At 56.4% G+C, this 26,272-nt stretch overlaps 1 protein-coding gene across 1 annotated transcript; it reads left to right on the top strand.

Annotated features, from left to right (window-relative positions):
• Nucleotides 1–1,276: 1,276 nt before the first annotated feature.
• Nucleotides 1,277–22,643, top strand: CCDC102A (coiled-coil domain containing 102A). Its single transcript, XM_068992923.1, has 9 exons — nt 1,277–1,300; nt 8,738–9,501; nt 12,077–12,300; nt 14,008–14,116; nt 16,444–16,560; nt 16,863–17,072; nt 18,665–18,835; nt 19,844–19,947; nt 22,333–22,643. The coding sequence occupies exons 2-9, from the start codon at nt 8,899–8,901 to the stop codon at nt 22,460–22,462; spliced, it is 1,668 nt and encodes a 555-aa protein (XP_068849024.1). The 5' UTR covers nt 1,277–1,300; nt 8,738–8,898; the 3' UTR covers nt 22,463–22,643.
• The last annotated feature ends 3,629 nt before the right edge of the window (nt 22,644–26,272 follow it).

Here is a 26,272-nt window from a genome sequence, read left to right as displayed (position 1 = left end):
TCTGGCAGGCTACAGTCCATTGGGTTCCAAACAGTTGGACATGACTCAAGCGACTTAACACGCATGCACATTGCTAAAATAATGTTATCACTTGCACCTTCAGCAACTGGTAATCTTTTTGCTAGTGAAATATTTTTAGGGTTATCAAAATGTGACACTGAGACACAAAGTGAGCAAATGCTGTTGGTGCCAACAGACTCGCTTTCCACATGAGAGTTGTACAAACCTTCAATTTGTACGAAACAAAAACAGAAACACAGCATCTTGCGAAGGGCAATAAACAGACATATGCCTCTATTGTTAGTTATCAATTCAAACTAATTTATCTTCTTTATTTTTAGTTTCTTCCACGTAAAGACTCAATACAGCAAGGTTCCCTCCACCACAACTCTGAACTTCTGGTCCTCCTCTAACACGAATTCACCTCATCGGCCTTCCAGGGGACAGGATGTGGTAAGAAGAGGGCTGTACGGCGACCGCTTCCCCCTCTCTCGAAGTAACCACAGACACTCACTCTCAAGGGAGGAAGCCCCGAAGTGGCAGGGCGCACGCAAGTACCCCTCAAGGTAACTGCGTGGGACCGCCCCACCCCTCCCCTAGCCAGTCGAGGCCGGCTCTGCGCGGGAAGCACCCTGGCACATCCGAGAAAACCTCCACCCGGCTCCACCACGCTTCTCAACATGCGCGAGGCTACTGTGGTCCATCCTTCTGCTGCACAAAGGGGAAACTGAGGCCCGATGGGGTGCAGGGACTTGCTGCTCCGCATCCACTCGGTGGCAGAGCCAGCACTGGGAAGAATGTAGGTAACAAAAGTATATAAGCTTGGTATACAAGCTGCACGTGCTGAGCCCGGGACAGACGGTGCCCACTTCGGCTGCTGGGCGCCTAGTACGTCATTGCCGCTCAGGGAAACATGAGGCGGGAAAGCCGACCCCACGGGGCCCCCACACCCGGCCTTCCTTCCCCCTTCTCTAGGCCCGACGCCGCGGTGGGGCCTCCGTCGGGGTCCGGCCCGTTCGGTGGCGATCCCACCAACTCAGCCCGCGCCCCTCTCCCCAAAGTTAGGCGCGGGTCCCCTACCCAACCAACTCTGCGGGCCAGGGTCAGAGTGGGGCCGCATCCCGCCCGGGCCCCACCGCCCCCGCCCCGCCGATTCCTCTCTCTCCCCTCCCCCCGGGAGGGAGGAGGAGACTCCGCGGCCCTCCCTCGGCCCTCCCGGCGGCGGCCGCAGCAAGCCCCGTGCCCGCTCCGCCCAGCCGCGGCGGATCGGACGTCCGGAGCCCGCTGGTCGCCGGCCGAGGTGAGCGGGGGCGGTAGTGCAGGGGGCCGAAAGCCACGGCGTCCCGGGAACTCCCTCCAGGCCAGGAACCTTCAGCGGGAGGGAAGGGGTTAAGTTGCGGGGCGTGCTGGAAGAGGAGCAGCGGGAGCTCCCGCGTCCGCAGCAACCCCCAAACTCCGAGCAGAACTTCCTAGCCCCCTCCGCAAGCTCCCCTACCTCCCGAGCCCCAGCCTCAGGAGTGGAAGGGGCTTCGGGAGTTGGGGGAGGGGGGAGAGCAGGGCTGCCCTTGAAAAGCAGCGGGCTGGGGCCAGACCCCAGGGGGGCGGCGGCGGCGGCGGGCGGGGGCGGAATTTGGACCTCTCCCGGGGGACCCAACGTGGTCACCATGGCGAATGCGGGACGGACGGGCGGCGCGAGCCAATCGGAGCACGGCGCCCCTGGTGGCTGCCAATGGGGGGCCGCGCGGCGGAGTGGGCGGGACCGCGTCTCGCTGGGCCTGGAGACCCTCCTCCCTCATCCCGCCGCGGCTGTGCTGGGGAGGGGGAGAGGAAGTGAGGATTTAGGCGACTCGTGGTCGTGGGAGGGCAGAAAGGGAATTTCTGGAAGGAGTTGGGACAGGTGGAGCGACGGCTTAGTGTCAGGAGAAGGGAGTGGGCCTCCGTTGTCCCACTATTACGATTGTGAGAACTGGTGATGTCCTGCAAGCCTCCTTCCCCACCACGGCTTCAGTTTCTCTGTCTTAAGTGTGGGTTATGTAGGGCTGGTTGGGGAGGTAGGATTACTTCGTGTCGGCACAGATTCTGCCCACTGGTTGGACAAAGCTTTTAGGTATCTTGTTAGTGCCTCTCTCCATCTTACAAGTAAGAAAACAGCATCAGTGAGGGCGTGGCCTTGCAGGTATCAAACAGCGTCACAGAGGTACAGATGGGGCTCCTGAGAAGTCCACTGTACTAGAGTGTATAGTTCAAGGGGTTGCTCAGAGCCCCGGGGCTGGGGTCCACCTCATGAAAACCTCCCATCCTCTCCCAGCTGTGCTTGGCCTGATGACTGAGGACCCCATGGTGTAGGTGGTCCCAGGGGCACCTTGCCCCTCAGGTAATCAGGATCCAGGAGGGGAGGCATCCAATCCCAGCAATCCAGCGTCCCCCCCCTCACCCCCCGCCAAAACACACCCAATTTTGCTGCTGGTCCTTGATGGGGACCAATAGCTGTACCTCTGGATCTCAGGTGGCCCATTTGTAAAAAAACGAGTTATGATTAGTGGTCCAGGATATCTTTGGCTTCTCTGAGATGGAGGTACCTGGGAACGGATTAGGGGTGCCTACCCCCCAGGGCTCAGGTTCAGCCTACAGGCTCAGCTTGCCTCCCTCTCCTCTCCTGGAGGTCCAGTGACGAGAACACGGGTGACAGGTCAGAGGGACAAGCGCCCAGTTTGTGGGCAGACCAGCCTTGGGCCCTGCACTTATCCAATCAGGCTGTCCTCTGTGGTTTCCTGCTGGGCTCTGCTCCCTGCCCGCAGCCAGGCCTGTGGCCACAGGCCAGCCCCACAGCCCCACCTGAAAGGTTCTGGGAGGTTATAGAGGGTTTCTGAGCTGGAGGGAGGAGTTGGGCCATCCCATCCCATCCCACACCCACCCCAGCCCCCTAAGCTGGGCCCCATCTAGGCCTCAGCACTGCTTACTCTTTTCACTAGATACGAGCCATCAAAACACAGTAAGGACAAAATAAACTTGTCCCCCTGCGAGTCAGGCCCCCTCAGGTAAGAGGCCTGATCCTTGACCTGGCCATGAGATGACCTCTGACTTTAACCTTGGCCACAGGCTCTGACACCTACCTGTCTCAGAGCCTGACCCTAAAGTGACTCGTGATCCTTAGAATGGTGCAACCCTCCCTGATTACGGGGAACCCCTAGCTGTCCATCTTCCACCCATCAGCCTGGGAAGCATTAATGCAGCATCTGCTGTATGCTGGGCCCTGTGCTGACAGCCAGTGAGTCCAGGATGCCCTTGTGGTTTCTCAGTGTGGCCACTGCTAAAGAACAGGAGGTGCCATGTTGGGAGCACTAACATACTCTGTGTATGAGGTTGGGGAAGGCTACCCAGGGGATTGTTACCCAGGGGTAGGTCCTAAAGGATGTGTAGGAGGTACTGCTAGAGAAAGGAGAAAGAACATTCCAAACAGGTCCACTAGAAGCAAGAGCCACCAGTCACTTTGTCTAGACAAGGCTGATGAAGGCCTTGCCTGAGGCAAATATCCAATCAAAACATTCTCCTGTCCTGGCCAGCAGCTGCCTGGAGCAGTGAGGATGACTGTGGGGCTGGGGTTCAGGAGCTCTTGAGTCCCATGCGGACCTGTGCATGCTTGCTAAGTCACTTCAGTGGTGTTCTACTCTTTGCAATGCTATGGACTGTACAAAGCCCACTGTGCTCCTCTGTCCATGGGATTCTCCAGGCATGAATACTGGAGTGGGTTGCCATTCCCTCCTCCAGGGGATCTTCCCAACCCAGAGATCAAACCCACATCTTTTACATCTCCTCCACTGGCCACTTTACATCTCCTCCACTTCTTTACCACTAGTGCCACATGGGAAGCCTTCCCAGGTGGCTCTGCTACCCATTTAAGGGGATGTGAAGCCATGGTTCTGCTTTCTGCTCTCCACCCCACCAGCCAACTTTGAGCACCTCCTGTGTGCAGGGCCTGTGCTAGTGGCTCCGGGTGGCACAGGTGTCCTGCCTGGGTTAGGGAAGGATTGAACTGCAAGAGGAGAGAGGGCAGCTGGCCAGGTCTGGTTCTGGAAGGCTGTGGGGATATACTCCCCTGGCAGAGTGGGGCTGGGGAGACCAAGGCATTTCCGGGAGGTGGTGGAACTGAGCCTGAAGGATGGGTGGAGTTTCAGAGTCTGAGCTGGGCATCCTGAGTAGGGGATCAGGCTGAGCAGAGATCTTGAGGGTTTGAGCAGGAATAGACCCGTCTGGCTGGTGCTGGGGGTGGGGGGTGGGCACAGGAGAGGGGAGGGTGAGTGGGAAGGACTTTCTGGGCCTGTGGAGGCTGGTACCTCCTCCACCTGCTCCATGGAGAGTGGTGACACACTGCAGGAATCGGGAGGCCACCCCACACACATACGCACACCCCAGGGGAGGAAGACACTGAGCTTGGCGACGAAGGGCAGGCGGGGTAGGCAGCGGGAGGCAGTCTCTACAACTGCCAGCTGAACCTCCATGCTGCATCTCTCTTGATGAGTGTGTATGTTACCAGGGCTTGGTGTGTGTGCGTCTGCCCCTAAGGCTGTGTTATGTCAGTGGGGTGGGGGTAGAGGTGAGGGGAAGCATTGCTAGGCTGCCTTTGAGTGTGAGGCAGGGTTCCTGGTGTGTCCAGGGGTGGGCTTCTCCAGAAAACCAACCTTGGGACCCCCCACCCCCATCCATTTACACATGTGTGCACACACACCCTTCAGGGGACCTGGGCCTGCAGGAAGAAAGGCAGGAGGCCTGTCCAGAGCCTCTCTGACCCCCCTCCTCCCCCAGTCCCCCCCACCCCTCCCTTAAGCGTGGGTGCCTGGAAGCCATTAGGGGCCTGGGTGGCGCCCGCCCTGGCCCTGCACGACAGGCTTGGGATTCCTGGAAGGAGCGGGCCACCCCTCCCCAAGCCCCATTCACGCCTGGCAGCTCCCAGAGGCGGAGAGGATGTGGCAGCAGCCCCCTCCCTGCCGCCCTCTCGGTTTAGGGGCTGCAGGAAGGGCCCAGGAGACAGGGGCCTGGCCCCAGGGAACCCCGCCTCACCACCCCCCATTCCCAGCACAGCTCTGGCCTCTAGCGAGGCCACCGGACTGGCACTCAGATTTCCTGCCTCCTTCCCCTCCCCCGCAGGCTCTCACATTGTTTTTCTTTTCCAAGAGCTTCTCCATGTGGAGCTGGGCCAGGAAACTGGGGCAAAGAGGACTGCGAGTGTCTGTATATGCGTTCGTGTGTTTGTGTATATGCGTGTGTGCATTTGCCTGTCTCAGGCATGAGTATGTATTTTTGCGTGTCTCTGTGTGTATCCATGTGGGCATATGTATGTCTTCAGGTGTGTCTGTGACTGTGTATCTACAAGGAAGCATCTCTCTGAACATATACATAGTTGTTGTGTGTGCCTATGGGGCCACCTCCGTGTATGTGTGTGCCTGCCCATGACTTTATATTTACGTGTATGGGATTGCTTATGTGTCTGAGTGTGCACATGTCTGTGAATGCACGTGGGATCTAGGCCAGTCACCTCATTGCACAGGTGGAAAGATAGTCACAGTGGGTCCTCAGCCTTCCAGGGATCCCTTGGGGAGTTGGGTGTACAGGGAACTGAAACCTAAGCCCAGAGGGCTGTGTCTGGGGGCATAACCTAGTCTGTGCAGGTGTTGGGGTGGAGATAGACATGTTTGTACATATGGAACTATGGGTGGTGACACAGCATCACCAGTTACTCAAAATATCCCACGCTTGGATGGTTAAAATGCAAATCCCTACTGAACATGATTCTCTGAGGAGTGAGGTCCAGGAACTGCATTTTAAGCTAATGTCCAGGTGAATCTGAAGGACTTCTTGCTCTAGAAGCCCTGGCCTCCCTCACCCCTCACTGCAGTTCTACCAGGGGGGAAACTGAGGCCCCGTATGGGGCAGTGGTTTACATGAGATTGATGACAGAGCAGAGACTAGAGCTGGTGCCTGGTGAAGGAAGACAGAGGATAAACTAAGGGCAAACGCACTGGAGAAATATATTGGAATGGCCAAAAGTCTTGTTCTGGTTTTTCCATAACATCTTAGGGGAAAAAACTGAAGTAAACTTTTTGGCCAGTCCAATAGTAGGATCACTGAACCATGCTAAGGAACTGTGACTGCAATAGTCATTAATTTAAATGAACACTGGTCCACAGTGGTGGAAAACCTGTGATGCCTGGTTATACGGGTGAAGGCAAGAGCAGGCAGAGCAGTGAAAGCAACCAGAGACGGCTCTGCCTGGAGAGACAAGAACGAGTGAGGTAGCTGGAACACTGAGGGCGTTTGGGTGGGTGTAGCAAGGAGAGAAGGGACAGGGTGGGCAGTGGGAACAGTGAACAAGTGGGGGAATCGATGCGTTTTTGGTGTTGGAGCCTTTGAGAGAGTGAGTTTGGAATTGACTGTAGGGAGGGGAGGGGTCACAGCTACTGGTAATGACAAAGGTGGTGGCCACTGGCACGATCCGGTTTGTGTTTTTAAAACCTCACTCTGGCTGCTGCTCTTGAGGATGGATTTGAAGGAGGCAAAAGGGGACAGGGGGATGGGACAGGGAGAGTGGTGGCTGCCGTCTCCCCAGTGGGAAGTGATGGTGGCCTTGACAGGTTAGCGGTTGAGGAGGAAGGTAGGTGGATCCCTGTGATGTGTGGCAGACGGACTGGCAGGACTTGGAGGTGGAGAGAAAGCCAATTCCAGGATATTCCCCACAAGGTGAAGAAGTAAAGAAGCACCCTTCTCCCAGAGGGGGCATCCAGAAGGAGGCTCCAGTTGGGGGCGGGGGGCAGGGAGTGGAGACAGGGCGTCCCATTCGACCAAGCTGAGTCTGAGTTCTCTGAGGGACATGTGAGTGGTTCTGGAGAGCAGCCCAGGCTGGGAGAGAGACTGGGGGTTACTGCGGACGTGGAGAGGTGGCTTAGGCAGGGGCAGCCAGAAAGAAGGCGGCCAGGACTGGGGTGATGCCAGCACTGCAGGGATGAGCCCAGGTTGCCAACTAGGGAGGCTAATGGGGGACCACTGGAGAATAGGAGGAAAACCCAGAGAACATCCTGGGAAGGAGAGGTGCAAGAAAGGAGGACTGGAAGGTGCCCAGAGCTAGAGAGGGCATACATGCAAGAGTTGAGACATGCCCAGAGGGTAGGGCAGGGGGGCTGGAGGCCAGGCTGGTAAGGCTTGATGAGAGAGGGTGAAGGAGGTGCACGGGGGGTCGGGGGGGGGGGGGCAGACAGCAAGTGTGGCCCACTCTGGATGGGCCTGGAAAGGAAGGAGACAGAGAAGGGAGGTGAAAGTGCCAGGAGAGACTTCAGCAGGGAGCAGGCTCCTTGGAGGGGAATCATTGGTTGGGGTGGGAGAAGCTGGATGGGGAGGCCTTTGACCCAAGGAGGGGAGAGCCCCCCATCCTCTTCAGGGCAGAGAGGAGGGGGCTGTGGGGCTAAAGGCAGGACAAGGAGGGAGTGCCAGCCTGACAGCTCCTCTTTTTACCATAAACTGTGACATTAGATGTGCTGCCAAGTGGGAGGCTTAGAGGCTGGAAAAGACTGATGAAGGGACACAGCCAGACAGTACTGGGACACTCTTCCAGGATGCTGAGAGTCCCACCAGCAGTGCCCTGATGGGTCACCCAGAAAAGGAAGGAATAACGATCAGGGCAGGTCTTAGGGGCTGCAGTGAGGCTCTGAGGGTCAGGCCCAGCTGAATGGGGAAGGAAGTATGAGATAGCCCAAGGAGCTGTCAGTGGTCAGCATGAAGCCACTCTGAGGGAGAGTGTGGCAGGCTGGGGACAGAGCAGGGCATGTGTCTCACTTATTTTAAAAGAGATGTGGCCAATGAACAGCAGAGCTCAGTGGTTGGCATGGGGGGACACCTCACCACACTGCACGGCTCCCCCATCTAAACCCCAGCTTACTTCCATCATACCACCAGTGCGTGCATGTATTCACCAGACCCACGCCAGTGTTTGGACTTCTGGATGGTGTATCTGGATCAACTCCAAGGCTTACTTTTGCTGAGTCTCCCTTTCCTCTTCAGTAAATGTCTATAGCTGCCCTCGAGTCTGTTGAGAGGATAGCTCACATAGGCATGGCCTGTAGTTGGCCCTCCATAAATGTCATTATTATTGTCATCATGTGCTGGGACAAAGACCAAGAGCCAGCCATCCCCTGCCCTCAGCAAACTCACAGCCTGGGGTGAAGATGGGCTGCTCACAGGGACACAGAAAAATAGTACAGTGAGGCTGGCTGGTGGAGACCTGGGCAGGGGCTGACCACCTGGCCTGAAGGGTCCCGGAAAACCTCTTGGAGAAGACACTATTTCACCTAAGTTTTAAGGATGGGAAGAGTCAGCCCACCACAGGAAGAGGCTGGGAGGGGACTCGTGGCAGCAGGGCATTCCAGGTGGAGAGCAGTATAAGCTATTCAATGTGAGAGATGGGACCTGAAGGTCAGGGACAGCAGATTAAGGTTTCAGATCAGCGGTGGCTGCTCCAGGGTGAAGGGACTCAAGGGGGTTATCTGGAGGCCAGTGAGGAAGCAGCTGCAGGCCCTGGCTCACCATTCCAGCCTCCCTGGGGCTCCTGGAGGCGACCAATTGCACTCCTTCCCCCTTTGCCATGCTGTTCCTTCTACCGGTGATGCCGTTCCCTTTGCTTCCCGTGGCTGAGCTTAAGGATATGGGCGGTTGGTGGCCACCTCCAAATAATGGTTGTGTTCTCCCACAGGTCAGAGGGAGCGTCCCCCTCCCCGTAGCCCGGAGAGCACCCAGTAGCAGTGGCCATCATGCACAGTGATATCGCGTCTGCCACGTGTCCCCCGCGCCGCCTCTGAGTCCGGGACTTCCAGCCCAGCGCCCACGAGCCTGCCCGCCCCCCGCGGCCACGCCATGAGCCACGGGCCAAGCCCCCGGCTGGCCGAGTCCCCGCAGCTGTCCAAGGGCAGCCTCCTGACCATCCTGGGCAGCCCGTCGCCCGAGCGCATGGGGCCAGCCGACTCGCTTCCACCGACTCCTCCCAGCGGCACGCCCTCGCCAGGGCCGCCGCCTGCGCTGCCCATGCCGCCGGCGCCCGCGCTGCTGGCCGACGGGGACTGGGAGAGCCGCGAGGAGCTGCGGCTGCGGGAGCTGGAGGAGGCGCGCGCGCGGGCGGCGCAGATGGAGAAGACCATGCGCTGGTGGTCGGACTGCACCGCCAACTGGCGCGAGAAGTGGAGCAAGGTGCGCGCCGAGCGCAACCGAGCGCGCGAGGAGGTGCGCCAGCTGCGCCAGCGCCTCGACGCGCTCACCAAGGAGCTGGCGGGCGCTCGGCGCGAGCGCCAAGAGGCGCAGGGCGAGTGCGAAGCGCGGGGTCGCGAGCTGGCGCGGCTGCGGGGCGCCCGGGGGACCGCGGACAGGACTCCCGATGGGCCCGAGACGGAGCCAGAAAGAGAACAGGAGCCGGTGCCGGTGCGCGACGTCGGATCCGGATGCGAGAGACCACAGGGCAGCCAGGTGCGCGGCGAGGGGCGGGGCTTCTGGGCGGGGGCTTCGCGCTGGGGTCCGGAAGTGGGAGGGGCCGATTGACCCGGGCGGGAGCGGTAGCTGTAGGTCTCAGAAAGGGAAGTAAGGGCCCCTGGCACGTGGGTAGGTATCACACCTTCTGGGATTCAGGCTCTGCCCTGCAGGGCCCCAGGTTACCTTCCTCCCACAGACCCCAAGGGCAGAGTGTCCCTGATTATGGTGGTCCTGCCGCTGCTGCTAAGTCACTTCAATCGTGTGCGACCCCATAGACGGCAGTCCACCAGGCTCCCCCGTCCCTGGGATTCTCCAGGCAAGAACACTGGAGTGGGTTGCCATTTCCTTCTCCAATGCATGAAAGTGAAAAGTGAAAGGGAAGTCTCTCAGTTGTGTCCCACTTTTAGCGACCCCATGGACTGCAGCCTACCAGGCTCCTCCATCCATGGGATTTCCCAGGCAAGAGTACTGGAGTGGGGTGCCGTTGCCTTCTCCGTCCCATACCTGAGTAATCAACAAAACCAACAAATCATCCTCTCTGAGCAGGAGCAGGTTGTAAGAACTTACCTCAAAGGCATCCATTAGTCCCAGAGCTGAATCCGTTCATTTAGTCAGTTTAGAGAAAGGAGTAAACATTTTAACAGGTGTCTATCAAAGCTGAGGGAGGGGCGGGTGTCAGGGCAACGGGAGCACAGAAGGAGGTCCCTGAGCCAGGCTCTGAGGAGGGAGCTTCACTGCAGCTTTTCTAGAAGCGGTCCTGTTTGAGCTGAGATAGGAGAAATTGATGGTGAAAAGTGCAGGAATGCATTACAGGTGATGGAAATTCTGTGCAAATAGCGAGAGGCTGGGAGTGCTTGGTAAATCTGGGCAAAGCCTCCGTCGTTCCATGGGCACCCTTACAAAATGCTAGGCTCTGCATACACACTACCTAGTTAATTCTCAGGGCAACCCAGGAAATACTGGCTTTACAAATGAAGACACTGAGGCACTGAGACGTCAATTACCAGTGGCTCCCAGCTGGTGACTGGAGTCGCTGGGGGTTGACCCCAGATGAGCTTCTCAGCCCATGGTGATAATAATTAGGCTATCCGGAACATTAATCATATGTGAGGAGGGCAGCCTCCCCTGAACAAGCAAGACTCACCTGAAGGCCGTCTAGGGACCGAATCCAGGCTCAGGTTGCTCCTAGCTCCATCCCCAGTCACGCCAGCTCCTAAGATTCTTCAATGCCCCCTCCCCTCTCCTACCTGTGGGCTAGAGTGGGCACTGCTGCCTCCTGGTGGCTGAAGCCCTCTTCCCCAGGGCCTGACTGGTGCTTGCAGGTGACATTTCTTGCTCTTCTTTGGGGCAGAGGATGAGCCTCTGTATATCAGCCAGCCTCGGACACTGTTCCTGTCCTCTCCGTGTTCGGTTATGAGGCACCCCAGGAGGTGGCAGGTACCGCAGCAGGAGCTCGGAGGATGCAGCCTGAGTTTGTTCTCCAGCCCAGCCATGTCTGTGCTCTGTGACCCTCCAGCAATCCCCTTCTTCCCTCCCTGGTTCCTCAGTTGGGAGTTGGAGCTTTGGACCAGATGGCCTCAGAGGCCCCCACCCAGACAGTCTGAGATAGAAGAGGAGTAGAATTTCACTCCTCAGGCCCACTGTCCTAGTCTGGATAGGGAAACTGAAGGTCAGTCGAGGAAGGGACCAGCCCAAACTCATCTGGAATGACTGTGGGAGAAGCCAGGCTGGGACAGAGGCCATGGGCATCTTGGGTCTGTGGTCAGAGGCAGGCCAGGGGGCAGACAAGGGCAGCGGGGAAGAGGAGGCTGGCAGGGAGGAAGAGGGCTCAGGGCTGAGTTAACCGACCCTCACCGCTTTCTGTCTGGGAGCTGGTTCTGCGCCAGAGGCCGCCTTCCTGTTCATCTTTCACTGTTGTGGCATAGTCGCTCAGTGGTGTCTGACTCTTTCGTGACCCCATGGCTTGTAGCCCGCCAGGCTTCTTGTCCATGGGATTTCCTAGGCAAGAATACTGGAGTCGGTTGCCATTGCCTTTTCCAGGGGATCTTCCCAGTCCAGGGATTGAACCTGAGTCTCTTGCACTGGCAGGCAAATTCTTTGCCACTGAGCCACCAGGGAAGTCCATGCATCTTTTACCACGTCACTTATCATGTTTCAGGTGATCCCACTGAAAAGTGGGATCTTTGAGCAGGAATCCCTTTTGAGGGAATCTAGTCCTTATTCCTTGTAGGAATCCCTGCTTCTGCATTCATCAGTGTCCCACCAAATATTTGCATACTTCCAGCAGCAGAGAGCTTACCACCTCTTCTGGGGGATCTTCCAGGATTCAGGGAATCTGAGTGGCTGACTCTGTGCAGTTCTAAGCAGCGAAGGGGGAGGGTGTGGCCCTCCCTCTCCAGGGGTGGAGAGGCAGGCAGCAGAAGAGGAAACGGGGGTCCAGAGGACTGTGTGACTTGCCCACAGTTACCCACCAAGCTGATGCCAGACCCTGGACCTGGGAGAGGCTATGATGAAGGCCAAGAGGGTGAGGGCTCAGCGATCATTAGTCCAACCTCTGCCTGGGTCCCCACAGGAGCTGGAGCTGGTGGAGAGCCTGCTGAAGAGCAGACCAGAGGAGCCTGAGGGCTGCTGGGAGGTGCGCAGTGCAGGGGCTGGGACCCCACGGGGCAGCTCAGGCCGCCAGGAGCGCAGCCGCCTGCCCTGGGAGGACACCACCGTCGAGGAAGATGCCTCGAAGCTGACTGCTTTGCGGCTACGGCTGGATGAGTCCCAGAAGGTGCTGCTCAAGGAACGAGAGTGAGTCCCGGGAGGCAGGCAGGGGCTAGGGGGTGGGCCAGGCCATACCAGGGCCTCCTCGGAATCACAGAATGAAAGTCCGTGTCACAGAAGTTGAGACTCAATGAAAGGGAATGGGACTTTCCCTTTGAGTCCCATTGATTCTCGGGACTTGAGAACAGTGGTACTGTACCCAAGGACCCAACATGAGGGCTTTTTAAAATTAATTCAATTAATATGTGTCAGGGATCTGGGTCAGGCACTGTGCTCGGTGAGGATACAGTTATCCATGAGACCAGCAATCCCTGCCTTCATGCAGGGAGAGTGCCATGGGCAAAAATTCTTAGCAGGGAAGGAGGGATACAGGGACTGAGGGGTGGAAGCTGGGAGTTTGGTTTTGGACGTGTTGAGCTTGATTCAGCAGGAAGGCATTTGGGGACGTGAATGAGTCTATAGAGTTCACAAGACAGGTCTGGGCTGGAAGTAGAAATTCAGGAGTCATCAGCGAATAGATGATGCTGAAAACCATGAGCTGGGGTTGAGAGTGGATAGGGCAGAGGTCAAAGGATGGGGCCCTGGAGCCCACCAGCTATAGAATCAGAGGAAGAGGGAGGCAGCAAAGGATACAGGAGAAGGGAGCCAGTGAGGGGGAAGAGGAAGCAGGAGGAGCCGTTTCGTGGATGAGGGAGCAGTCAGCTGGTCAAGTCAGAAGAGGACTGAGCTCTGACCAGTGGGTTTAGGGCTCGGAGGTCACCAGTGACCTTGACTGGTCATTTTTGCCTGATCATGGAGAATAGTAACACCCCCTTTTCCATCCAGAAATTAAACACAAAGATGGCATAAGATAACTACACACATTAATCTTTTAAAAATCAACACAGTGCCCTTGTGAAGGTAGAAGCAGAGATCACGGCCATGCTCCTGCAAGCCAAGGAGCGCCAGATATTGCCACCAGAAGCCAGGGAAGAGGTATAGAACAGATGCCCTCTCACAGCCCTCCCGTGGAACCAACACCTCGGTCTTGGACTTGGAGCCTCCAGAACTGAGACGCTGCATTTCTGTTTAAGCACAGTGAACAAAAATCAACCTGTTGTACTAACTGAAATGTAAAGTAATGCTAAACTCTCAGAATGGGAGGCCAGCGTGGTGTGGGGGTTGGTCATGAAACACTGCATGTGGCCAAATAGCCACTGCACCTCCTGCACATTCAGGGCAGAGTGAAGGGTGAGGGGCGTGAGAGCAGTTTAAGGGACTCCCACCCAGTGATGGTGACAAGAAGGGACTCCTCCTTCAGAGAGTCACTGGAAAGTGCTTTCCAGCTTTTCCGACTGCAGAGCTGTGTGTTCACACCAAGTCAGCATAAAACAGATAGAGGGGAGTGGGGATATTATTTGATGGATGAGCCCAGGGCCCGGTGCCCTGGAGAACCAGACACTCTCCACAGCAGGGGCTGGACTCCCACAGCTGTGTGGAGGGTGCAGCTCCAGGAGATTGCACAACCAGGTTGCCTGCCACAGAGTGGGGTGCCAAGGCCTGGGGTATGCAGCAAACCACTGGAAGCCAGGGGAAAGGGGTGCCAAGGCCTGGGGTATGCAGCAAACCACCAGAAGCCAGGGAAGCGGCATAGAACAGATTACCTCTCACGACACCTTGGTCTTGGACTTGGAAGGGACTGGAGGACTCAGCAGAGGGCCCCAGTGGGCTCACCCCCACGTCTCCCCTCCCCAGGGATAAAATGGCACTGAGCAGGAACATCGAGAAGCTGGAGGGAGAGCTCAGCCAGTGGAAGATCAAGTACGAGGAACTGAGCAAGACCAAGCAGGAGATGCTCAAGCAAGTGAGTCTCGGAGACCAGGGTGGGCTTCCTGGAGAAAGCAGTACTGTGTCATTGAATTTCAGCAGTGGGAATGGGAGAAAGAGGGGAATTCAATCATTCACTGTCAAGCACCAGCCCTATGCCATGTGGTGATCTGTGGACTGGGGCAGGAGGTGGAGGAGGGGTTGTGGGGAGAACACCAACAGTAACCAGGTAGATAAATTCAGAAACTGTGAAATTCAAAACACAATCAGAGAGATGAGGTGGTGGGTCATAGAAAGGTCTCTCTAAGAGGGTTACATTCAAGGCAAGACCTAAAGTGATTAGAAGAAGCCACCGCTGAGAAGAGATGGAGGCAGAGTTCCTGGCAGAGGGCACAGCAAATGCAAATGTCCTGAGGCCAGGACAAGCCTAGTGGGTTCAAGAAATAGAGGCCAGTGTGGCTGGAGGGTAGTTAGTGAGAGATGAGATTGTAAGGGGATCCCACCAGCCTTGTAGACCAAGACAAAGGGAAGGAGTCTGGATGTTCACTGGGCACATAGTGGGTATGAGATCTTGCTAGAGCCTCACAGCAGTCAAGGGAACACACTTGGTGTCCCCATCTTACAGATGAGGAAACTGAGACTCTAGGTGGCAGAGAGGAAATTCCACCCCTGCAGTTTGGAAACTCCTGCATGCTGGGGTCTGGAGAAGGCAATGGCACCCCACTCCAGTACTCTTGCCTGGAAAATCCCATTAATGGAGGAGCCTGGTGGGCTATACAGTCCATGGGGTCGCTGAGTCAGACATGACTGAGCGACTTCACTTTGACTTTTCACTTTCATGCATTGGAGGAGGAAACGGCAACCCATTCCAGTGTTCTTGCCTGGAGAATCCCAGGGACGGAGGAGCCTGGTGGGCTGCTGTCTATGGGGTCGCACAGAGTCGGACACGACTGAAGCGACGCAGCAGCAGCAGCAGCAGCATGCTGGGGTCAGACTGGGCTTTCCTTACTGCTTCCCTGTGCAGACCCTGATGGCCACCAGGGGGCGCAGCCACCCTGCTTTTCCAAAAGGTGGGCAGCTCACAGACCCGAGCCTGAAACTGCCCTGGAAGATTGGTCTTTAAGTAGAATCTCTTTAAGGAGTCTCCTGAAAAAAAGCTTCCCAGACCCTGCCCTCACTCTCCTGAATCAGCATCTTTGGGGCTTAGGTCCAGGAACCTTTTTAATCTTTTCAAATCGTGTAATCATTTGAAGAATTTGTGAGACCCAATTGTGCAATTTTACAGATACATAACTATAAAGATTCTCATTGGTATCTGGGTTTTTTTTTTCCATCAACATTGCATATTTAAGGTTCATTCATGCCATTGCAATGAGCATTCCTCTGACAATTTTCTCTGCTCTACAACAGGGACTCTGTACTATTTCACATCACCCCAGACAATTCTGATGTGACCAGCCTCACACCCACAGGCAGACCTGCATTCAGATCCCCTGGGTGTGTTCAGCCAGTGTTCGCTGAGGGTGCCCAGGCCATACACGGATACGAAGGCGGGCAGACAGACATGCTGTCTCCCAGGCTCACGTTCTTGGGGAGGTGGGGGGCTGGAGAAGCACCCCTTCTAGGCAGGGAGGACAGGAGAGGCCTCCCTGAGGAGAGGGCATTTAGGCCAAGGCCTGAGAGTGAGAAAAGTCAGCCCTTCAAGATACCTCGGAAAGAGGGCAGCAAGCAGAGGGAAGCACAAGTGTGAAGCCTGCAATGGACAGGAGCTTGCGAATTTGAGGACTAGAGAGGAGGCTCAGAGAGCTCTGGGGAGGGGGGATGGGCGATGCGGTTGAGCGGAGATGGCTTTGTGGGACCATAGGGAAAGGTCAGTTCTTAGGGAACCTGGGGTTGGGATATGATTGGCTGTGTCTCTTTTCAATTAATCAGTTTATTTTTTGGCCACACAGACTGGCTTACTTATAGGATCTTAGTTCCCCAACCAGGGATGGAACGTGTGCCCCCTGCAGTGGAAGCTCAGAGTCCTAACCACTGCACCACCAGGGAATTCCCCTGGGTTTATCTTTTTTTTTTTTTTTTTTTTAAGATAAAAGGGCTACTGTTGTGGAAAATGGGTTGACGAGAGAAAGTCAGGGGGCAGGAGGAGGGCACCCAAGAATGGACACTGGGAGGCTGGATGGTAATCAGGGAGGTGAGAGATGTCGGAGGAGGCAGATGCGTTCAGATTCAGAGTCTGTTCTGAATACCCTGTGGCCCATTTGGGCACCACCTGAGGCTCCTTGCTGAGCCCTCCGGCACCAGCGCCCACCCCTCCCTGGAGCTGGTGGTCCTCACCTAACCAGCCTGTGCTGTATCACACAGCTCAGCATACTGAAGGAGGCCCACCAGGACGAGCTGGGCCGCATGTCCGAAGACTTGGAGGATGAGCTGGGTGCGCGTTCCAGCATGGACAGGAAGATGGCGGAGCTGAGGGGTGAGGTGAGGCCACCGGCAGGGCCCAGGGTCTGGGGGCGCCCGGGGGGCCCTGCCTCCATCAGTCATTCACTCACAGGAGGACAGGAACCAGCCACAGCCCTGGGTGCTCCAGTCTGCAAGGGGTGGGCCTCTGTGGCTCACACCCTGTGCGTGTCAAATAAGCCCGGGTTAATTATAGCTGCTGCAGCTGGACTTGCTTCCTGGAGCCAAAACAACTGCTGGAGGAGGTGGTGAGGGGGAACCTCCCGCTCGGCCGTGCCAGGCCCCTCCCTGTGGACCCCTCCCACTGTCCTGCCCTGCTGCAGATGGAGCGGCTGCAGGCGGAGAACGCCGCTGAGTGGGGTCGCCGGGAGCGGCTGGAGACGGAGAAACTGGGCCTGGAGCGGGAGAACAAGAAGCTGCGGGCGCAGGTTGGGGACCTGGAGGAGGCGCTGGCCCGACGACGGCGGCAGACGGCCAGCGCGCTAGACTGCGACCTGCGGGCCAGCCAGGCTGCACTCTTCGAGAAGAACAAGGTGGGGTAGTGAGGGGGCTGCAGCCAGGGCTGGGGCAGACCACCTCCTGGGCATCCAGCTCCAGACCGCAGGGGGCCAGAGACCCTTGAGGTAACAACTACAGACCAAGGAGGTGATTGCCTGGCGGCAGCACCTGCCATAAGCCAGGCTCAGTGATACCACCATTATAGCTGGGTTTGTGGGATACCACTGTAGGCCAGGCTCCGGGCTGGTGCTTTTTGCCCATGTTATGGAGAATACTTGGCGCCGTAGTGGTAAAGAATCCACCTGCCAACCAGGAGATGCAGGTTCGATCCTTGGGTCAGGAAGATCCCCTGGAAAAAGGAAAGGCAACCCACTCCTGTATTCTTGCCTAGGAAATCCCATGGACAGAGGAGCCTGGCAGGGTACAGTCCATGGGATCACAAAGAGTCAGACACAACTGAGCAACTAAACACAACAACATCAGTTAATCCTTTCAACAGCCCTTTCATTGGTCCAACAAATGTTCATTGAGCTCCAGCTGCGCGTAGGCCTTGTTCTAGGTGGTGGGGACACAGCCGTGAACAGACAGGAGGGACGTGGCCTCCCCTCGTAGAGCTGATAGCTGAGGGGGATATAGACGTTGCTCACTCCGTCACACGCTTATGCTGGTCACACAGCTCCGTGGCTCTGGCAGGGAGAGAGAAAAGGGGATGCCCGGCCACCTGGCTGAGGCCCAGGTCCTGGGGAGGCTTTCCTGAGGCAGTGGCGTTTAAGCCCAGGTCTCCGGGGAGAGCAGACATTGACAGTGGGCTGATTCCAGGAGGAGATTTGGAAAATGATGTGAATGAATGTCCCATGGTGACAGGGACCTGGAGCTTTGGAGGAACAAGAGAGGCTGGTGTGGTTGGAGGGGAGCAGACAAGAGGGATGTGGTAGGTGAGGCAGGAGGCCTGAGCCACCTTTGAAAAGTGAGAGGTAGGTGCAAGCAAGTTGTGGCTCTGAGCGCTCACTGGCTGCTGGGTAGAAGACGGATAAGAAGGCAAGCGAATGGGGAGTCTGGGCCATTTCCTGGGGGCAGCAGGAAATGATAGAGGCCAGGACCAGGCTGAGGTTGGTGGAAATGGAACAGAGAATGGATTCAAGAGGCCATTTCACAGATATGAAGACTGAGGGCTCAGAGAGCTCCCAGAGCTCAGGTGTGGACAGCTCCTCTCCTGGCTGCTCATCTTCTTCCCAGCCACTCTGGCTTCAGATCTCTTTGCTTCCGAAACACACTCCTCAGCTGACCCAGAGCTTTAATGCCATTTATACATCAAAGAGCCCTGACTTTGTCCCTCCCCAGAAAACGAGACTCAGCTCAAGTAGCCTACTGCACACCTCACGTCGTCTCCAGCAGGCACCCCAGAGTTCCAAGTCCAGAACGGAGCCAGCACTCCACCCACCTCCCCCTCATCACCCCCAGGCCTTCTCACCTCACTAGATGGCACCTCTAGCCTCCAGCTCCTCCCCCAACTCTACTGCTGGCATTTCAGAGAGGTTCCAGGGAGAAGGGACTCCAGTACCCCCAGAACCACTTGACCTCGTGGACTTCCCATCATGAGCCCTCCTCCATCTCCGCTCTCCTGCAGGAGCTGGCCGACCTGAAGCACGTGCACGGCAAACTGAAGAAGCAGTTCCAGGAGAAGGTGGCGGAGCTGGCTCATGCCAACCGGCGGGTGGAGCAGCACGAGGCCGAGGTGAAGAAGCTGCGGCTGCGGGTGGAAGAGCTCAAGAAGGAGCTGGCCCAGGCTGAGGACGAGGTGAGCACCTGCAGGGCCCAGCATGCAGCCTGCAGACCTCGGCTGGGCTCGGTGGGGGTGGAGCTGCAGGGCCCTCCCGTGTTGCTCCGTGCTGGGTCCCCAGTGCCTGGTACAAGCCTGACTCTCGGGAGGCACTCAGGAGAGAGTGGGTGGGTGACAGGTGGTGTGTGGGTAGGAAGATGGGAAGAGAAATGGACAGATAACGTAGATGAGTGGTTGAGTAGATTAATGAATGGATGAGTGGGTGGATGTGGAGTTGGTTAAACGGACAGAAGGATAACTCCATGGATGGATGAACAGATGGATGAGGGGATAGATGGACAGATGGTTGGGAGAGAGGAGAGATGGATGGGATGTAACAACAGATGTCTGATGGGTGGTTGGATGGATGGATGGATGAAGGGGTAGGTAGATAGATGGGTGGATGAATGGATATGTGGAAAGATGGATGACTGAGTGGATAGTGGAAAGGTAGAGAGACAGCTGACTGTCAGTGGGTGGAGGAGTGACTGGACCGAAGGAAAGAAGGGCAGAAGGATGGGTAGATGGGAAGATGGGTTTGGAAGAGTGGAAGGACACAAGGGTAGTATGAATGGGTGGCTGAGTAGATCAATGGATGGTAAGTGGGTTGGTGGATGTCTCCATAGGCAGATGGATATTTCCATGGATGAATGGTCAGATGGACAGATTCATGGGAATATACGGGTAGATGGGTTGATGGATGGATCAGTAGCTTGGGGCGTTGGAGGATGGGTAGATTTGGAAGGGAGAGGCAACAGGATCCCTCTTCTTTTGCCACAAGAAGAGGCAAAAAAAGGATGTTCTCCTGGAGGAGCTGGGCCTCAGATGATAGCATTTGAAAGGCCTCAAAGGAGAGACAGGAATTGCTTTCGAGGAGGATCATTCTCACAGAGGAACAGCAGGAGTGGCTGGTCCTCAGCAGACGGCAGGGCAGGCTGGCCCAACCCAAGGTGACTCCTATGCTCTCGGCCCCGTTCACCCCCACAGTTGGACGAGGCCCATAACCAGGCGCGGAAGCTGCAGCGGTCGCTGGATGAGCAGACGGAGCAGAGTGAGAACCTGCAAGTGCAGCTGGAACATGTGCAGTCCAGGTGGGCCCAGCGTGCCGCCCCCGGGGCAAGGACTCCCAGCTGGGACGCACAAACAGAGCAGGGGCGCTTCTAGCCCAGGGAGGCCCAGGGTCGGGGTCGGGGCTCCAGCCGAATGCGCCTAGAGGGGAAGACAGGGAAGGAAGAGATCCGGATGTCCTGGGGCCAGAATCCTGTCCCCTTCAAGCAGGAAGGGCCAGGGCTCGGAAACCAGGGAAGGGAGTGCAGGAAGTAAGACCAGCTGGGAGCCTTGGAGTTGTGTCCTGCAGCCAGCGGATATAGAGAGAGCAGCCAAAGAGGTCAGGCCCAACGTGGGGCAGCAGGGAGGGCGGGTGGATCTGGGCAGTCTCTGATGAGAAGGACAAGCAGCCCGCAAGGTCCTCCGGCTGGGGTGACTCTGGACCAGCTGGGGTCTGTGGGATCTCGGCCCTGATGGCAGCCCGGACCCCTCAGCTGCAGACAGGACCCATCCGCCTCAGTGAGGGAGGACCAGGAGGTCTGGGGGCCCACCCAGCATGCTCTGCCTCCCACTCCATCCCAACACCCCGAGAGTGGCTCTCTCCCCAGGACTCCCCTTAGAGCTGGGGTATGTCTAGTCCAAGCCCCGCCCCATTTCGCAAGCTTCCACCTGAGACTGATTTCCTGTGCCAGGCCAGGCCCTTACTTCCATCCTCTTATTTCATGGAATAGACAGCGCCCAGTCTCTGCTGCTAAGATTGGGTGGTGGGAACTCTGGCTCGACACTAAGTAGCTGTGTTATTTTGGGCCACTTACTTAAACTCTTTTTTTTTTTTTTTTCAGAGTTTCCTCATCTGTAACATGGGGTTGATAACAGTTTTTATTACTTCTTGATTGTGGGAATTAAATGAGCCGATCTGTGCTTATAAAAGGACCAGGCCCGTGATAAATGCCAAATAGTAGTAGAGCTTTAGTATTGGGGTCAGATACTGTGCCATGGTTGGATAGCATCACCAACTCAATGGACACGAGTTTAAGCAAACTCTGATAGAGAGTGAAGGACTGGGAAGGCTGGCATGCTGCAGTCCATGGGGTCGCAAAGAGTCAGAAATGACTTAGCGACTGGTCAACAACATTGTGCTTTAAGAACCACGCTCCTAGGAGAGACAGGAAGGAAAATTTTTTTTCTACCCCCAGGGGGCTGGCAAACGAGGAAACTAAGGCACAAGAGGGTTAAGTCCTTTCACCACCGCACAGGCGGCGGGTGGTCAGGTCAGATTGCCTTCCCGGCCATCTGCCACCGGAGCCCTTATTTACAGAGCATGTACTGTTATCTATGTGCTGAGTGTCTGTGGCTAAGAGCACAGACCGTGGAGCCAGACCTGATAGCTGTGTGACCTGGGGAGCCAAGGCTCAGTTTCCCCAGATGCTTGGGATGTTGCCTATGAAGTGTCGTCAAGGAGCCCAGTCATGAGTGCAAGTCAAGCTCAGTGTCTGGCCAGCTCTGCCCACTCCACCCCCCCACCCCGTCCCCGTCTCCCCCCACCCCGCCCCCCCACTCCAGCACATGGGCCCCTCACAAGGCCGCCTAGCCTCAGGGCCTTCCCGCAGTCTTGGCCACATTCTTTGGGAGCCATAAACTCCCAAAATGGGCAGGCAGGCTGGCTCTGCCCAGGCTCTCAAGTGCTTCCATGGGAAGGGCTGGGCTGCCCAGGACCGCTGCCTCATCTTATTTCCCAACTTTTTGTGCTTTAATGTTCCGGGGACAGCTCACTAAATCACCATGCAGTAATGGAGGCCCCCGCCCGCGCCCCTCCCCGCCGTGTTAATAATTCATGTCTTCCAGTAAGATGCAGCCAGGCGGCTACTCCGCTGGGGGTGGGCGCGAGGAGCCGGGGAGGAGGGGGGTTGGGCATTTCCTCCACTGGCTCTTCTTAGAGGCAAGTCTGCCTCGTAAATTTTGGCTTTAGGAATTTTAATGTGGGGAAGAACAAGGGTGGAGGGCTTTCTCCTGACATTAGGGATGTAGGGGACTCAGAACCCCCACCCCTGGACTCTCTTCCTATGGGCTTTGGAGCCTGGCTTGGGTTCAAATCCCAGCCGCTTTACCTTGAGCCGGCTGCTTCACCTCTTCAAGCCATCCCCCCTACACCCCTACCTACTCCAGAGCCAGCCACCCAGTTCAGAGCCCAGCCCCTGCCCGCTGCTGTCTGTGGGGCTTAGTGCCTCAGTTTCCCTATCTGTAAAATGGGAGTGACAGGAGCACCTCCCTCACTTCGGGGGCTTCTGGAAGGATGAAGTGAGACGAGGTAATGTTTGTGGAAGGCTCAGTCTGGTGCCTGGCAGTGGGAAGCTCTAGGGGAGGCTTAGCTGCTGTCAGCACCAGCGGATCAGGCTTGTCTCTGACCCGCCTGTCACCCCATCCCACAGGCTCCGCCGACAGCAGCAGAATGCCCCCCTCTTTGGGAAGATCCGCAGCGCTCGCTTTGGTGCCGAGGAGGCGGGGGACGGAGCCAGTGACCTGGACGAGGATGAGGACCTGCAGATCCAGGTGGCTTAGAGCTGCCAGGGCTAGGCAGGACTGGGCGCCACCCCCCAACCCTGGGTGCCCAGGCTGACCAGCCACTCGAACTGATGCAGCTGTGTGTGCTGACTCTGGGAGCAGACCCCAGTCCCTGCCACAGACAACTTCCTTCTCTCCCACCGTGGGCATTGGTGGTCCCACTTTAGCGACACTCCATGGAAGGGAAGCCGTGGCCTACATTTTATATATATATATTTATATATATATATATATATATGTCATATATATATTAGTATATATGCCTGGGGTCCTTGGACTTATTTGGTTTTATAGACACAGGACCACTCCAAGGCCCAGTCAGGTGCCCCCACCCACCCAGGACTTTCTTGCTGGGGGAGGGGGTGTCAAAGGAGAGCTGTTAGGGGCCTCCATCCAGGCTGCCTCTCTGGACCTTGGAGGTCTGGCAGGGGCTGTGGCTGTTCATAGTACAATGTGATAACCCTATCTTTTGTAATAAATGGAGTTCATGTTCTCAGGTGGAGTCCTGAGTGTGTGGCAGATGCAGGCACGCATGTGGGGGACAGATAGGATCAGCTTGCCCTGCACCAAACCTGAGCTCGGGAATATCAATATGAAGTCACCTGAGTGACTTAATAAATGAATGAATGTGAGAAAGAATGAATTAATGAACAGTGGGACTGATGAATGGTCTGGAATCCAGCTGCTGTGAGGAGAATGAGAAGAGATGGTGCATGTTTAATCTGCAGGAGACTTCAGTTCTGACTCCAGATGAATTCAGATATCTGCTCTGGCCCTTACTGGCTGTACAACCTTGGGGAAGTTACTTGTCCTCTCTGAGCCTCAGTTTCTCCATCTGTAAACTGTCTCATAGAGTCATCAGGAGAATTAGATGAGTTCACCTGGAGCTCAGTAAAGGTGAATTATAATTGAAATACTTGAAGGTATGCCCTGGAGAGGAGGGATTTGCCAGCTGGGTTCGGCCGTAAGGGATGACATTCAGGCAACTGACTGGTGGGCGTTTACCCAGAGCTGGATATGAACACAACCTATAACCCTTTCATCATTCTCCTAGCCCTGCTCTACGTAGTGACATTATAGATTTTATCTCTTGATTCTTAATTCCTAAACCTATAACCAGCCAGTGTATATTAAATCTGGTAGGAAAGGTTATTCAAATCATGGTAGCACACGTTGTTGAATCTTCGCAAGTTGAGGTGGCGTTTGAGTCACCTGCCCTTGATGAGAGTTTGACATGAACTCCTGGCATCAGGGCCTGCTTTCTGCAGGAGCAGGCACTCAGAACTGTCCTAGCCCAGAGGCCATAGCGAGTTCCCTGTGTTCAGAGGTGAGCACGGAGAGGCTGGGCTCAGAGCAAGGGCCTGGCACCTAAGAGAAGTTAGATTCAATTGATCGAGCTGGTGGGGCTCTCTGCCTTGGGGTGGGCAGCTGCAGTTAAGGACTTCTCTCTTGTTGTGGCCCAGTCTAGAGGACCCTTGGGGCTATGGTGCTAGGACCCACGGCTGCCACAGGCCCTGGGGGGCTGATAGGAGGCACCAAGCAGGCCAGGAGTCCCGCAGGGGATAATCAATAGGTCCCCTGTTGGCAAGCCAGAACTGACCATGCTGGCAAGGTGGGGTTTGCTGTCATGCCCCAGGTCCCCTCCTGGGCTCCAAGGGGGAGAGAGAGGAGTGTGAGAAACCCCACATGGATCCCCCTACATGGGCCTTTCCCCACAAGCCAGAGCCAGCAGAAATGTGAAAAGGCTCTGCGGGAAGAGGAACATTTCTTGTGGGGGGTCTTGCTGTTTTCTCTCCCAAACAGGAAGTGGGCCCCAGAAAAGGCTGAAAGCGCTGCCTTTTGACCCCTGGGAGCCAGGAGCCAGGCGCTCACAGACAGCAGCCCCGAGAGCCGCCTCCCCAGGCACCCAGGCGGACCTGCCATTCCCAGACACAGAGCAGACCGTCCAGCCCGACGGGCTCCCCCAGACTCCCCGGCACCTCTGGAGAGATAGCGTGGAGCAGGGGCCCCATTACAGCCCCTGTCTGCAGGCGGGGCCGCTCCTGAGAACCTCAGAAAGGAGAGGGTCTGGCCTCCCACCTCGCATGTACAAGGGAGCCAGGAAGTCTTGGGAGGGAAGCACAGCCACAGACACAGGGCTGGAAGGTTCTCTGGCCCTGGAACTCGTGCTGTCTCTAAGCAAGGGGTTGCTCAGAGCCCTTGCATCCTGGAGGTCGTGGCAGCAACATCTGCCAAAAAGAAGCATCAACTTGTCTCACATCGTGCTTAAAAAATGATTTTTAATGCATTGCTGATATTAATAATGGGAATTTTCCTCATAAATAGTGGGTTTCCCCATCTTGAGACCTCAGCACATCAGACCACACTGGGCTCACACCTGCATGGCTGCAGCTGTGGAGGTGAGAGGTAGGTGCTCCCTGGAGGGGCGCACAGGCACCCACGAACCACAGTCCCCACCACTCCTTGCAGCCTCACCTGCACCCTCCTTGCCTCTATCACCGCCTGGTCCCCAGAAGCATTTGAACAAGTGAGGAAAGTGAGTGACCGAGCGGGGATGGTGGCTGAAGACTGAGGCACAGCCAGGCCACATTCACATGTCACTCTCCCTCTCAGAACTCCTGCAGGCTCCTTGTCACCATGGCAGGAGTGCCAAGAGCAGTTAACGTATATTGAGCCACACCGTGTGATTCACGACCCTGTGAGGCAGGGCGTCCCAGTGTCATCTCACTACACCAAGGATGCAGGGACTCAGAGGGAGCAAGTAACAATCGCAAAGCCGGGGGCTTCCCTAGTGGCTCAGTGGTAAAGCATCCACCTGCCAATGCAGTAGACACAAGTTCGATCCCTGGTCTGGGAAGATTCCACATGCTGCTGAGCAACTAAACCCGTGCACCACAACCATGAGCCCACACTGCAGAGCCCAGGAACTGCAACTACTGCACCCACATGTCGCAACTACTGAAGCTCGTGTGCCCTGGAGCCCGTGCTCTGCAACAAGAGAAGCCCCAGCAATGAGAAGCCTGTGCAGTAACAAAGAGCAGCCCTCGCTTGCTGCAGCCAGAGAAAACCTCATGCAGCAATGAAGACCCAGCACAGCCAAAAAATAAAAAATTTTAGAAATTATTTTTAAAAAAGAAATAGGAATTATCCCAAAGCCACACAGCTACTTAGTGGTGACCCTGGCATTCCAGGTCAGGCAGTCTGAGGCAAGCGCCCACACTCCTGATGATGACCCCCTTCCCCCACCCCTCCAAGGCCAGGCCCCACGTGGTACAGGCCTTGCTCTCTGCAGCCCCACCCCACTCCACAGACCCTGCAGCTCAAGCCATGTTGAACCCCCTTCCCCATCAAAGTCCCACCAGCCTTTCAAAGCTCAGTCTACTTCGTTCATTTGGGCCGTGTATTTGTCTGCTTCCGCCCCACCAGATGCTTGTGGAGGGCAGAGAAACCTTCCAGCAGTGAGCACAGTGCCCTGGGCCTAGTGAGCATCTTTAAAAGAGGGAAAGAAGGAAGGATTGATGGCTGGATGAATGAGATGGTAGAAGGTTGAAGCCAGAGCCACCACCACCGCTCCCCACCCTCGACTCTGACTCCAGCTTCATTGCGATACTTGCAGGACCGGTCCTAGATGACTTTCTACTGGTCAGCTGAGAAGTCTCCCCGTCACTGAAAGCTGCAGCAACCTGGGAGCAGCAGTGCCAGGGCCTCTTCTCACAGACCTGGAGTGCCCGGACAGGCTGCAGAACCTGATGGGCCAGACAGTCCCGCCCGGCCCCTCCTCCCCCTGCAGCGTGAGGCTGGGGGCCC

The sequence above is a fragment of the Capricornis sumatraensis genome, chromosome 20 (assembly GCF_032405125.1).
Source record: "Capricornis sumatraensis isolate serow.1 chromosome 20, serow.2, whole genome shotgun sequence".
NCBI classification, from domain to species: Eukaryota; Metazoa; Chordata; class Mammalia; order Artiodactyla; family Bovidae; genus Capricornis; species Capricornis sumatraensis.
The sequence above is the reverse complement of the archived record's forward strand: the minus strand, read 5'-3'. Positions and strand labels throughout refer to the sequence as shown.

Excerpts from the sequence above, each read along its gene's own strand:
- CCDC102A (XM_068992923.1), top strand. The coding sequence starts at position 8,899 with ATGAGCCACGGGCCAAGCCCCCGGCTGGCCGAGTCCCCGCAGCTGTCC. Across the intron at positions 16,561-16,862 it reads TGGCGGAGCTGAGGGGTGAG|ATGGAGCGGCTGCAGGCGGA; the intron begins GTGAGGCCACCG and ends GCCCTGCTGCAG. Across the intron at positions 19,948-22,332 it reads CTGGAACATGTGCAGTCCAG|GCTCCGCCGACAGCAGCAGA; the intron begins GTGGGCCCAGCG and ends CCCATCCCACAG.